Raw genomic sequence first — 14,454 nt, forward strand, 5'->3', positions numbered from 1 at the left:
TGGCTTCATGCAAAGCAGTGCCAGCACTGGAAATCTCAAACACATACACACATCCTCTCTGAGGTACCCAAGACCCCAAGTCCCTCAGCCTCTCTTCTCACAGGAACAGGTCATTGGCCCAGAAACATTGGGATAACAGCTGGTGCTAAAAGGACTAGGGAGTCAGGTGTGGAAGCAACAGCCTTCTTTCCAGTTGTCTTCCTTTACAAGAACCTAACACCCATGTACCTGCATAAGGAATCTCTGGCCTATCGAGATGAGCACATGGTCTCATTCCTGTCATTAAAGCAATCTCTTAAGACTAAATGGAAGCAGAATGCTGCTGTCATTTCAGACAACTGTATTTGAATCGATGTAAGGAATGGACAAATGAAACAGTTAAATCCTCTTTAAACCATGGAGCTTCTTTTAATGTTAAAGTTTACTAAACCAGATGCTAATAGTAGGCTCCTCTGCATTCCAAAGCCAAGCACCAGAAAAGTACAACACACATTTTTGTTTTTTTCTAAAGCAATTATTTTAATGAATTCATATGTAGAGGATGTTTCCATCTTGCTACTCTGTAAACCAAAGGTTAAATGCATTAAAAGGAAGAGAGGCATACTTAGTAGGCCTTAGTTGAAGACTCTAGCTGCAGAAAACAGTTCCCACATAACTATTTCCTGCATTAGTATTGAAAAAAAATATTTAATAAAATATTTCAGTGAAGTTTTCTACTTGGTAACAATATATAATCTTATCACACCAATAAAAAAGACCAGAATAAGTACTGTTGATATTTTAAACAGTCATAGCATGACATTTCACTTTAACATGTAGCTTTACAACTGCAGCACAAAATCTATTATTGTCTCATCACTTTATGTCTAATGAAATACAGCTCATGTACTCCTTGCAGCTTTGAAAAAGCTATTTAAAATATTAAAGGGGACTCTCATCTCCATTTTACTGTTGTGTTGGGGTTTTTTAAGGCGAAAAAACAGGTTTTGCTAACTGAGAATTTTAATCCACCAAAAAATAGTTTACAAAATCTGAGGATTGACTTACTTAACCAAAGTAGGAAAAAAGGCTAACTACCAACCAGCCGAAGAATTTGGTTCCGTAAGTACGTGCAGAGCTGGTTCATCAAGTCTCTGTTCTGTCCTTCAACCCAATGCATTTCTACTAATACATCGCTTCCTTCTTTCTTCACATTCATTAAACACTTAAAGAGAAAACATCTACTAGTTTCCTTGGGACCCTGTTCTTTTTCATCTGTCAGATCGCTAGCTTCCTCTGAAGGGCAAGGTTCCTCCTCTGCATTACCAGAACCTTTGCCAAGTGATGTTCCCCCCTGATTTGCCTCTGTCTCCTCCTCTTTCACTTGCTCCCCGTGTTCTTCTTTGGCAGCAGATTCTTCCATTAGCTCGTCACCTGTGGTCAAGTGGACATCCCCATCAGGTGCCATAAACTCCATTTTGGAGTCTTCAGTCTTGGGGTTATCACAGTCAGAATTGTTGCTCACACTCTTCTGGCTGTTTTTTACCTCTTCCATTGCTTGCAGAACATCTTCAGAAGCTCGAGGAAGTTCTCTTAGCTGCCTTACTTTCTCTCGCTTCTTTCTCCTCAAATGAATCCAGGAGTTTTCAATGGCAGTCACAAACAGGCTAACTTCGTCTTTTCCACAGGGAACACGTTTATGCTGAACCTGTTGCAGAAAACAGCAGAACTTTGTACTATCCCTTCACAGTTACGCTTCCAAGTAGGATGTTGTTTTAACATATAACACTTAATACTGTACCTTCAGATCAGTGAGAATCTTCTCTACCCAGGCTCTAACCACAGCAATAGCTTCTACAGCATCCCAGCCCATAGCTGCAGCTTTGATAGCTAATTCTTTAACTGTAGAACCCAAGACCATAAATGTAATTGGTTTTCGTGGTTTTTCTAATTTTCTTCTTTTAGAGGGAGGTGACTAGAAGAAGAAAGAAAAAAAATTGCAAGCCTATGCAGTATTAGTGGTATGACTTCTGCACTGAGAAGACATGGGGATCAAGAGTATAAGCCATTAGCATTGACATGGGCCGTTTCACTTAACTCTAAAGAGTTTTAGATTAAAAGCAGCTAAGAAGGTCATGCACTTTATGCTATGATGGACACAGGGAGTTTATCTTCAGGCATCAGGCAAAAAGCTGCACTGGTTCCTTTAAACTATTAGTTCTCTGTGAGCTGAGAAAGTGCAGCTGCTCTTGGGAACAGAGGTCAAGAACCAATAACCACATTTTGATCCAAGTTCACTGAAGGTTTACTTGCACGTTCTATAAGGTTGGTTATTGTCTATACCTATCTACAAGTGTACGTACATTTGGATCCAAAAAAAGCAACTGGCTCACATTATTTAAGGTGAACAAACTCCACTTACATTCATGTAGGCAAATTTGAGCTAGACATCTTCTATTTAGTAACAGAATCAATACAGTAAATTAAAACCAAGTTCTCAGCAGGAAGCCTGAAGTTCAAATCTAGCCCCAAACTTTTAATACTAATAAATTGCTATTTAAAGTATATTACAAGTATGTTACTTCCACTGAAACTCAAAGGAAGTTCTATACAGGCTTCTTTTTTCCTCCCTAAACATAGGTCATTCACAAACTGCATGCAATAACTTCTAACAGGCTGGGAGCCAAGTAAGAAATCCCACTGTCCATACAGAGTCTGAAAGAGAACAGTTTGCTTCAAAGCAGTTACAGCCCTTCCTGAAAAAAAAAGACACAATCACAAGCAAATAATAATTAAGCTACTTACAGGTACTTGTACATCATCATAGAAGCTCCATGCCAGTGCCCATCTCATGGTGCGTCCTTGACAGAATTCAGTATGAGTAACTTTAGGAACCTGTGCAAAGAAGCAATACAAAACTAGATTTCATATTAATAAACATTGTTTTACTGCACTCATTTTCACATTTGAAAAAAAGTTAAGAGTTAGAATAGTTTTCTTGGAAATTGAGAATCTTTCTGACACAGCTCATGTATCTTAGTGACATCTGAAGCTGCCGAGCTTGTGCCAAGTGTGGTACCCATACCCAGGATTTCTCATCTCTGCCCTGCCATATCTGTGCCCTTTCAGAGCTCCAAGTTCAGCAACACACAGCACCTTCTTTTTTTGTTCAGCATTCTAATCCTGCAAAACACCTGCCTTCTGATGTCGCAAAAAGCACATCCCTTCTCCTTGTTCAGAAGCTGCTCTCGTTCCACATTTGAATACTGAGCCCCATTGCTGCAGCAAAGGCGAAGCACTGGGAAGCCTGTTTGCAGATGGCAGAAACATGTCCAGAAACACTTATCTTTGTCCCCCCCAAATTAAGTCTGAACTTATGCTGCCTTTAAATCTAAAACTCAGATGTTAAGTGTTGTCTAGTCTTTCCACACATGGAAGTTGTAAGGCATTTATGTATGGTATGGAGAATGTGCTAAATACTAGCAAAGATAAATATCAACCTCACTCTGAATTACTATCAACACCAGAGCAAGAGCCCCAAGTCTACACAGAGTAGTGTAGAAAAAAAAAAAACCCACAACAAAACACCCACAAAAAATCTGCTACTTTTGAATATCTGCCTTCAACAAGAGAGAGGTAAAGGTGCCTCTATCCTAGAACTTTTGATTCCTAATGCTATCAACATTTCTAATAAATACAGCAAGTGTCAAGACAGTCTGAACAATGAGAGGACTTTCTGGAGTATTTATTCTGCATCCTAACCTGAACCACAATACAGCACATGCTTGGTTACAATGAACATATTCCTAGCTCTCATACAACCAAGATCACAAACCTGAAAAAAAAGGATACTAGTAATTTCAAGAAAAATACAAAAGGAAACCTCAGCTTTTCTATGCAAGGTTCACAAGGATTTCTCTCACTTTACTAAGACTAATGTGCAACAGTTCAAGGACAGGGAAGAAACTAAGATACTTGAAATTTTGTGCCTAGTTCAGCATCTACTTTTGGCAATGAATTTATGGATTCCCTATGGCCTGTAGTTCATCACTCTGAGAATTGACTTCACCATGCATTCACCTTCCTCCCACTCCCCACCATATTACAAGGGCAGACGACTCCTTTGCACAGGTTTCTTGCATGAGTGAAGTAACACAAGGTTTGATTTTACTTGCTGCCAGAATTGAACATAAGCAAAACTATGCTGCTATTTAAATAATGTTACAATGTCTTTTACCAACCAAATTGCTAGACTTCATGTTAGGAAAGAGAGTTAATTTTTTGTTTGGGTTTGTTGGTTTTTTGTTTTTTTACAACAGCCCTGCTTAGGCTATTCAAAGTAGAAAGCCTGTATGTTCATGTATAAAGACACATTACTACACGATAAAGATAAAAATCTGGAGATTACATCTGCTACTTAACTATCAGCTTTGAATCTACAGTAATTAAATCTCAATTGCTTTCAGTGCTTCCTTAACAAGGAATTGCAGTTTCTTTTTGTCAAAAAAACCTCAGTAAAATAACTCAATCATAACTACCTACATCCATCAGAAGATGGTATACACTGTACAGAACATATGCAGGATGCAAATGGTCTATATACAAACTCACCCCCTGGATCCGTAGTTCTTCTTTCAATGGTGCTAAACTGCATTTCTTCCCCAACATGCAACTGTACCATCTGCAACCAACACATTAACAAAGTGTTTTACAAATACAAATCAACTGAAAATACTGACTACCAGAAAGCAAAACATTTTGAAGAAAAAAAAAAATCAGATAGATGAAGAGATTAAAATGCAAGGCTCTGCCTAGAAAGGTGTAAACAAAACAAAACACTTCTTGAACACATAAACAGCAGGCTGTATTTCCTTTGCCTAGGGCACTGATGAAGCTGTGGTAATACAAAATTTTGGCAGCTGTATTTTAGAAGGATATTAAAAAAACCCAAACAAACTGAAGGAATCTCCCAGAACAGCTAGAGGACTGGTGTATAGCATAGAGGGAGGGGGAGTCTGGCTGTCAAAAAAATGAAGATGTGCCACCTGTTCATCTGGTTCAAAAGGAAGTCTCTGCTTTTTGTTGCAGCTTATGTTCACCCAAGACAGCATTCAGTACAACAGTGCCCATTAGTACACAAAGCTGCAAGACACCAAAATTCAGCCAGGAAAGGAAAGAAATTACCTAAAACAGTTAACTAGGTAATGTCATAAATCCTCCCATCCCAGGTGGCCTTAAGAATCAACACTGACTGTCTTTAGAGCTAAAGTTATGTGTGCTAATTTAGCTGCAAGTGTCACTGGTACAGGCTCTTTTTGCCTTCTGCCTTTAAATACCTCCAACAGTAAGTTTTAATCAATACTCGATTAATTTTACATAAACTTAGACTAATTACTGATGTGAACATAACGCTAAACAAACCAAACTGATACCACTGGGCCACAGTTACATTCCTTACTTAAAATACCATTTTCATGTAACTTGCACCAAAGAAGAGGCTAAAAGGTGGGATTTTTTTTTTAAACTGCAGAAAGCACTTACCGTAACCTTTTTTTAAGTTGTAGACTATCATGAATTATTCTTTTGACAAATTCTAGTTCTCCCCCCTCAGCCATGATTTCTGTGATTCCTCCTGTATTTACAGAACTGGGAGGGGGACGCCGTGGATTTCGAGAATTTACTCCCTGGATAAAAAAGATTTGAGATGAACTCCTAATGAAATATTAAGCTGCTTTGTACACTGCTTCGTGCCTCAATCTTTAGTGGGCAGCAAGTGTCACCACTTCTAGGTATCTTTCCCCCATCAGACCCATGGATAATAGACAAAGATACATTCAAAATAAGTATAACTATGTACAATTAATTCCCAACAATCTCAAACTTAGGTAAATTACTTGTCACACATCAGTATCCTGCTAATATGAAATACGTGGTTCCAAGACATGTAAGACATGCTGGTTACATACATCTACACAAATAAAATCTACAGCGATTAATTTCAACACTTAAATCATTTTTCTACTGCCCTACATTACAGAGTAAAGTTTCTGACTATATTCAGTGGGTATTGCAAGAACTGTTCTGAGCTGTATGATACAGCCTAAATTACTAAGGAAATTAAAAATACAGACAGGCATGATGCCAGCAACTAATTCCTCTGTACCAGGGTTACACAACGGACATTTGATTTCAGCATTTACTAGCTGTCTGCTTTCCAAACTAATTCTCTAAGACAGTAAGAACTTGTGAAAAAATTCTACAGCTCATCCTTCACTTTAGGAATATTAATAGTTAAGTTTTTCAAAACTCTTCTGGGGTGGAGAGCAGGAATGGAGAAGACTTAAATGCTATTTCATAGTAATTTGCAATTTTCCAATTGCTGCTACCCTCCCACTCACTGAACACTGAAGTACATAGTACATTATTTAGTTTTTTAACTTACCTTTGCTTCCAACTGGTTGGCAAAAAAGGGGGGGTTACACATGCAAAAATCATAAACTATCTCAGATTCTTCCTTCAGTGCATCCATTAGAAGAGTCTTCTGTGGTACCTTAACCACTAATAGAAAACAGGAATTTGGTCAGTAAGGAACTTCTTACTTTATGTAGCATGCCATTTACATTTCAGTGCTTCTTGAAAAAATACATTGTATAAAAACTGTGCTTTCTAAACAATACTTTCAACAACAACAACAAAAAAACCCAACAAATATCAGCATGCAAATAAAGACATAGGGTTAAGGATTAGCATACAGCTTGTATGCTTCAACACAACAGTAGAATTACATGAGACTTTTTAAAACAATAGGAACTCCTTGAAGTTATAGAGTTCTTTGATGCAACTACACATTCCCTTTAAGCCCTTCCAAAAACTAGCACAAATGTCAGTTAATCACCCCACAAGCTTCTCAGACATAAAATAAATTCCAGTCTAAACAATTTTTTTTAAGATATGGAATTCTAGAATTCTTCTTGCAGATTTTACCAGTCCTGCATTTCATGGATAATGCACATAGAAAAAAAAGATAAATAGAAAAGATGCAAAAGGCATGTCTCTTCCTACCATTTACTACTACAGTTGATCATCATCCTCAGAACACAAAATTGTTAAGGTAGCAGGCAATTACCTAAGTTCAGGTTGTATATAGCAAGGATAATTCCTAGAACACCTACTAACATATGCTATAGTTCTCTAAGTCACCAGTATTTCCGAGTTCAGAAATTCATAGTCAAGGGATAAATACAATGTAAATCCTATGAGAACAGAAGGATAGTTCATTTCAAATCATATTAACAAATTGTCCCCTGTTCTACAGGCTTACCTAATTTAAACACTTAACATTTCCCTTAAAGTTGTTCACACTTCAAATTTGTGATGCTTTCTTATCTCTGTAGATATCTGTTCCCCTGCTTCCCTTATAAGATTAGAAAACGGTAAACTGATAAAAACAGTAATGACTAACTGCAAAATGCTAATCACAATTACACATCACAATCAAAGCCAAAAGTTTTTCAGCCAGGCATTACATCAGTTGGACTGATGTTTTCAGGTTACAGTCTTCCACGAAGTTGGTAAATGTCTCCAGAAGCTCTTCGTGCAGTCCATGCTTTTAGCACCGAGGTGTAACAAACACAGCTGTTGCTGTTGCACACAGAGGAGACTTACACAAATGCTTCAAACTATCCAGCTCACAGAGTATTTTACTGCCTTTCTTGTTAACAATATCCTTTACAATTTTATGAGGGAGAAGGAGCAGAAACAACACATTTTTTATAGTAGAGAAAGCAGAAACAGGGCTAAGATGAGCAGAACGCTGCAAAGATATTATGTTAATCCGAACAGTAACACATGGTCTACTGCACATACTTCCTAAAATTCCTGTAAAGTTACTTAGAGGATGACATAAAAGAATACCACATTTCACCTACATAGCTAGCTTAATTGATGTTGCTTCAATTGGCATTATGTGATTTTATTTGTAAGTAAGAAAGCAAATAAAGAGGAAGAAAGCACTGCAATAACCATGTCGCAGAACAATTCTAAATTACCTTGCCAGTCGTTTGAAAACTTTCAGAGTCTAAGTTATTGACAATCTCTTAACCTACCATTACATACAGGGTATAGTTTTTTGTGGGTTTTTTTTTAAATAACTACAGACAAATTCTGGCCAACATCCCATTCCAGTAAACAGATGCACAACTCAGAACACCATGTAATTTTTTTTTAGATAGATTTACAATCAATCCCCAGGTCTATCAGTTTCTATTTTGCACATATAGGAGAGATTCCCTTTGCAAGAAATTAACTGCAAGCAGTATTTAGCTTTCAGTCAAAAAACATAGTTTCTTTTGGGAAAAAAAAAGTAATGATGTAATTAATAAATCATCACCACATTACTGCTGGTTTTACTATTACTTCGTCATTTTTTTCACTGAAGTTAAAAGAATAAAGGCTCTATTCCAACATGATCTCCAAATGAAGCTGCATTGCAAAAATTTCAAGACTCTTAGAACATGACAAAAATAATGACTTTTTTCAAAAAACAATCAAACAAGAAGAGTCTAATCAGTCTAATCTGACTCCAAAATGCCTTGCTAAACAAGTTATCAGCTACAGTAGTAGACTCAACTCTAGCTAAACAACTCAGAGGCCCAGGAGCTAAAAAGCGGCAGGGTGGATCATTCCCAGGCAGCATCTGGCTGCAGGTACCACCACCAGCACTACTACCTTGCCTGTGGCTCTGCCCACCACCATTTACTTTAACTCAGTACCTGTGGCATGACAGCTGCACAGGAGGCATTTTCCTTTGCCAGAGGTTTTTCCAGTATAGTGAAACACCACTACACCACCAAAAATCCTGTGATAGCAGGAGTAACAGAAAAACCACAGCTCTCCAAATTAAGTCTTGGATCTTCAAGACTGATGTAGAAGGTGGACCAAGACAACATCATTTTGACAAAAAGGATACTTCTAAATTCCAGCAGAACTAAAGGTTTTTATTTCAGAGCTGAATAACGGACCTGCTTTTTAATATACTGAGTTCCTACAGAAAATTTTCCAAGCTTCTCCACAGGCTAAATCTGGCATACTTCTACCACTACCACCACAGGCGCTGGTATGACCTCATTCAGAAACGAGGACAAAGGACTCTCTCTAATACCTATGTGTGGCAACGTGCTGCAAATTATCTAAGGGGAGCACTCCGTATCTCCTAGAAGAAACAACATGAACTCTTATGAAGTAATTCAGCAACAGACAAAGAATACAGAGTGAAAAACACTCCAGGGTGAAGCTTACCTTTCAGATTTATGTAAGGATGAGTAGTTCCCTATCACACATCCCGCTCTAGACAAGCTGTGAATTTCTGGCTGAAGCATACACCAACCTTCATGTGACTTCAGTGAAAACAACTAAGCATGTATTTGTCAGGAACACAGAATCTGACACAACCCTGAACATGACAAAAATGCATCACAACAGTTGTATGCTACTAAGTACCTTATTACATCATACCTTTTATAAGATCAGACAAATTATTCTGCTCCACGTTCTTCTTGGCGTAATTGAAGCACATGTCATCCACTTCTGTTGCAAGAAAATACCAGCCATTCAAAGTTGCTCCAAGTAATGGGTATATGCAAGATGCCCCAGTCCCTGCAGAAGTGAAAAGCCATGAGAAAGGGAAATCAAGTCTCCAGTGTTACACACAGTGTGGCATTAACTATGTGCCTTTTACAACAAAAAAAAAGTCAAGAAAACACTGATTACTGCTTATCAACTACTCAGTTTCTTAGTGAAATTGTTTTCTTAATTTGAAATACAGCATTGTGAAAGATGCACTTTCAATAAAATAGAAACTTCAGTAATCTGGAATAAATTTTTTAGTAAATTATCAACCTCTTCTTAAGCTATTTTTTTTTCTATAGGACAGTGATTAATTTATACAGTGAAAGCCAAAAATATTCTGGGTTTACAACAAAAAAACCCAACAACTTATCACAAATATATTTCTTCTTAATTTTTAAATTATCTGCCACTAATCATTTACTTTGATGCATATAACCACCACCAAAAAAAAAATGTTCCATCAGACTGTCTATCCCTAATGTCCAAAACAATCAAAGAAACAGAGATGCCCATTAAGATATTCCAAAAGATAGATTAAAAACTTGATAGCAAAGAGAAATATATGCTATCACAAAATAAATCCTTCTTATAATGATGGCCTATCTAGGTGACTGAATTGCCAATGACAGTCAAGTTTCGGATTAAAGGGAATGGATAAAAGATACCTCACCACCAAAAAACGTTAGCTTAGAGCTGTATCAAGAGTCTACTGCTATACTGACTTAGTGAAACATAAACAACAGTATCTGTCCGTATGCAAAACCATATCGGTATTTCCAGCACTCCTGTAACATCCCTCTTGGATGACTTCCTGCTTTTCCAGAGCTGGAACATCAAAGTTCACTACACACTCTTATCTGAAGTTTTTGCATTATTTGGAGGACTTAATGGATCTGCCTCTTCCTCCTAGCCACCTGCTATGATGGAGTCCGTAGAAAACTGCAGCCTAATATCAAACGTGTAGATGCTGGCTAAAAAGTTTAAAAGTCGTGAAAGGAAAGCAGCTGTGCACACACCACATGATGATATAAACTTTGTATCCATAACAAATCCAGCTAAATATACAAGCCCGTAAATTCCAGGAGATCAAAAAATTCCATTAAAAAAAGTCAGGCTAGAAAACACCAAGAAAACAGTAATGTAAAAACCAGCATTGTTACCGAGATTACTGAACTCAAGCTTTGAGGAAGTCAGTAATTTTTAAGTTTTAATGCCTGCATTAAAACACAAGTTAGAAACGGAATTCCAGCTTCTCTCAATTTCATTATGAGTTTACTTCAACACAAAAGCATCTTCAACACCAAGCCTGTGAAATCTTAAAGGAAAATCCTATTGAAAAAAAATTAAAGAGGTGAACTAAATTAATATGTACCATCACAGGTGCCTTTTAAATAATTAATACAGAATCACCAACAATTTGGAATGGAAATGCCAATTTTATAATTTATATAGCTTATATAATTTATATATATATATATAATTATATAATTTATATAGCAGAATATAGCTCCTCGCTACTACAGAGATTGCTTTTTAAATTTCTAATGAAAACTAAATTATGTGCACCAGAATACAACTTATAAATTCACATCTCTACTGAATAACTGTTTGGATTAATCTACTGCTTAATCCAGATATTGTCCAGATATTATCCATTAATCCAGATACTGAAACTGAACAAGCTGTCCAATATGTGAGTCTAGGACAGTATCATCCATCTGTGGACGCTTAGTCCAGTTTAAAAAAACATTTTGCTTTCAACAATACGCAGGAAATCTTTGACCATTTACAATCAAAAGACAGCTTTGTGAGTATTTGCCTTGGTTTCTAATTAAGCCTTTTTCACAATGTAGCTCAGGAAAATAGCTGCATTGAAAAAGAAAAAAAGTTTTTAAAAGGCAGATCATTCATCTGTCAAATACACCTGAAACCACAGAAAAATATTATTAAAAAGAATGCTAAAAATATTGCACTGCAACTCACAAACTCTCTCATTCAGACATCCAAAAGCAAACTTAACAGACTGTTAATATAATGTAATTCACTACTAAGACTTAGAAGAAATACTCATAAAAAATGTTAAAATCCTTCAGAATTGCATTTTTGTATGTATTACTACCAGCATTATTTTTTATACCACATAAAGCTAGACTCAAGATTGAGTTCGAGGCCACAAAAAGCCAAACAATTGCCTGCTGTGGCCATTCTTATGCTCCTGCAGAGAAACCCTACCCACCAAAGGAGCCAAATGAAGCATCAGGAGAGTCAGATGGAGCCAGTTTCACCGTGGTGAGAACAGTTTAGATTTGTCTCTCAAACTTCACGTTTGCCTAGGGATGCATAACCAATTTTAGCAGCTAGCATCAGACAGCAAACAACGACTTGAATATTTTGCCTTTCCAAGTACCTATGTCAATGCCCCGCCGAAGGACTTGCTTGTCAGCAGCACCCTGGTGACCGATGAGATCCTCCACCCAGTGGATGTAGTTCAGCCTCAAGGGAACGGTTGGAATAAGCCTCTCCACGGGAATGTCAATCGTAAGCCCAAAATCCTCCTTCAGGAGGGTGCACGTCAGAGCTCGCACCGCCTCGGGGTCCTTGAAATTTAGGCTGAAAGGTAGAAGGAGCGGCTCTGGGGAGGACAGCCACCCACACCTCGGGGGGGGAGGAAACCTACAAACACCTCGGGGGGGGGGGGGGAGGACACCCACACACAGCTCAGGGAGGGAGGACACCCACACACAGCTCGGGGAGGGAGGACACCCACACACAGCTCGGGGAGGGAGGACACCCACACACAGCTCGGGGCAGGGGGAGGACACCCACACACCTCGGGGGGGGGGGGGGGAGGACACCCACACACACCTCGGGGGGCAGGACACCCACACACACCTCGGGGGGGGGGGGGGAGGACACACACACACACCTCGGGGGGGGGGGGGGACGACACCCACCCACACCTCGGGGGGGGGGGGGACGACACCCACACACACCTCGGGGGGGGGGGGGGACGACACCCACACACACCTCGGGGGGGGGGGGGAGGACACCCACACACACCTCGGGGGGCAGGACACCCACACACACCTCGGGGGGGGGGGGGAGGACACACACACACACACCTCGGGGGGGGGGGGAGGACACCCACACACACACCTCGGGGGGGGGGGAGGACACCCACACACACACCTCGGGGGGGGGGGAAGACACCCACACACACACCTCGGGGGGGGGGGGAGGACACCCACACACACACCTCGGGGGGGGGGGGGAGGACACCCACACACACCTGGGGGGGAGGGGAGGACACCCACACACACCTCGGGGGGCCGCTCCAGACGCGGCCTGGCCTACCCCGTGTCCCCCCCCCCCCCCGCTCCCCGCCGCTCCGGCCCTACCTCACCCTGCCGGTGAGGGTGGTCTGGACGTGCTGCTGGAACTCGGGGTACTTGGAAGCCAGGAAGGCGAAGTCGGGCGGCTTGTCCTTGTAGCGGTTGCGCGCGTGCATGGACTTGTTGAGGGCCATGGCGGCGGCGGCGGCGGGGGGGGGGGGAAGGGAGGGAAGAGCGGGTTCCCACCCCCGCCGGGAACCGCCGGCAGCGCAGAGCGGACAAGGGCCTCCCCCGCCACCCACCCGACGGACGGACTGACGGACGGACGGACAGACGGAGGGAGGGAGGGACGGAAGGAGCGCGCTGCCCGCCCCGCCCCGCGGCCCCTCGGCGCGTACCAGGGCGCAGCGGCGGCGGGGGGGGGGCTGGGGGCGGCTCCCGGCTCGGACCATCGCCCGCCGCCGGGAGGGGGGGGGAGCGGCCCGAAGGGGCGGGCAGCCGGCGGGGCGGCTCTCCCGCCTGCCGGGCAGCCCCGCTGCAGGGCTGGGCACCGCGTGAGCGGCACGGAGAAAACAAGTCAGGACGTGGAAGTGAAGGGCTCGCCGGTCCCGTTCCTCGGGGGCGGCCGGGCTGCCCCGGCTCCGGCTCCGGCAGCGCCGAGGGGGCTGCGCACGCATCCTCGCACCTGCAGCCCGCCCGAGGGGCCGGCGTCGGCTTTGGGGGAGAGCCCCGGCGTCCTCCGAAAGGCCTGGAGAGTCGTGGCTTCGTGTCCGAGCGCTGCGTGAAGCCGCTTGACAGGCGGGCAGCGGCCCGGGCCCTGCGGCTCGGGGCTGGCCTTGCACAGCGAACCGCAACGTGCCTGGGGGTCGGGGGATGGATTGAACGGTTCGGCGTGAGAAAAAGAAAAAAAAAGAAAAAAAAAAAAAAAAGCTTACCCTGGAGAAGATTTCTGAGGATTTGCCCACGTGCAAGCATGGTTTCGTAGGGAGAGCGTATCCCTGCGGTAGCTGCCCTTCTGTTGTGCGTGTTGGACAGAAATGATGAAGCAGAAGATGACGGCAGAGTGCTCGGCCGTGAGCTCCCCATGGCTTCCTTTCGTTTAATAATACATTTTAAAAATCAGCCTCACTTACAATGGTTACGTAGGCATAGCAAAACAAGGCCTCAACTGGGAACTGACACTGACAGCTCCCAGCTTTGTCCCCGTGAACTTGGGCTCTCTTTCGCTCCCAAGTTTTCTCACTGGTAGAGCAGGAACAAGTCCTCGCTGCCTTAACACAGTACTCTGGTTCCTCGGACAGAAACATGCCCATGCAAAGCCTAAAAGTATAAACTGGTACTATTTTATTTAAAGATATTTTCCCCTTTAAAAAGCCAAACAGAAATCAAAATCACTTATTGTATGTTGTCTACAAATGCAGTTTAAATCTGCTAGCATCCCCTTGGAGTATGGAGTATCTTAGAAGACCTGCCAAATTTAATTTCAGTCCTACTTCCTGACCTCAGCCAGCTTCCT

General features: G+C 41.7%; 1 protein-coding gene across 1 annotated transcript; it reads right to left on the bottom strand.

The window, feature by feature from the left end:
- Positions 1–383: 383 nt before the first annotated feature.
- Positions 384–13,254, bottom strand: METTL16 (methyltransferase 16, N6-methyladenosine). Its single transcript, XM_051636080.1, has 9 exons — positions 13,005–13,254; positions 12,014–12,216; positions 9,493–9,633; positions 6,422–6,537; positions 5,521–5,663; positions 4,591–4,660; positions 2,785–2,874; positions 1,781–1,954; positions 384–1,687 (listed from the first exon to the last, which is right to left on the bottom strand). The coding sequence occupies exons 1-9, from the start codon at positions 13,130–13,132 to the stop codon at positions 1,070–1,072; spliced, it is 1,683 nt and encodes a 560-aa protein (XP_051492040.1). The 5' UTR covers positions 13,133–13,254; the 3' UTR covers positions 384–1,069.
- Between the last annotated feature and the right edge of the window lie 1,200 nt (positions 13,255–14,454).

Source organism: Apus apus, chromosome 1, assembly GCF_020740795.1.
Source record: "Apus apus isolate bApuApu2 chromosome 1, bApuApu2.pri.cur, whole genome shotgun sequence".
Lineage (NCBI taxonomy): Eukaryota > Metazoa > Chordata > Aves > Apodiformes > Apodidae > Apus > Apus apus.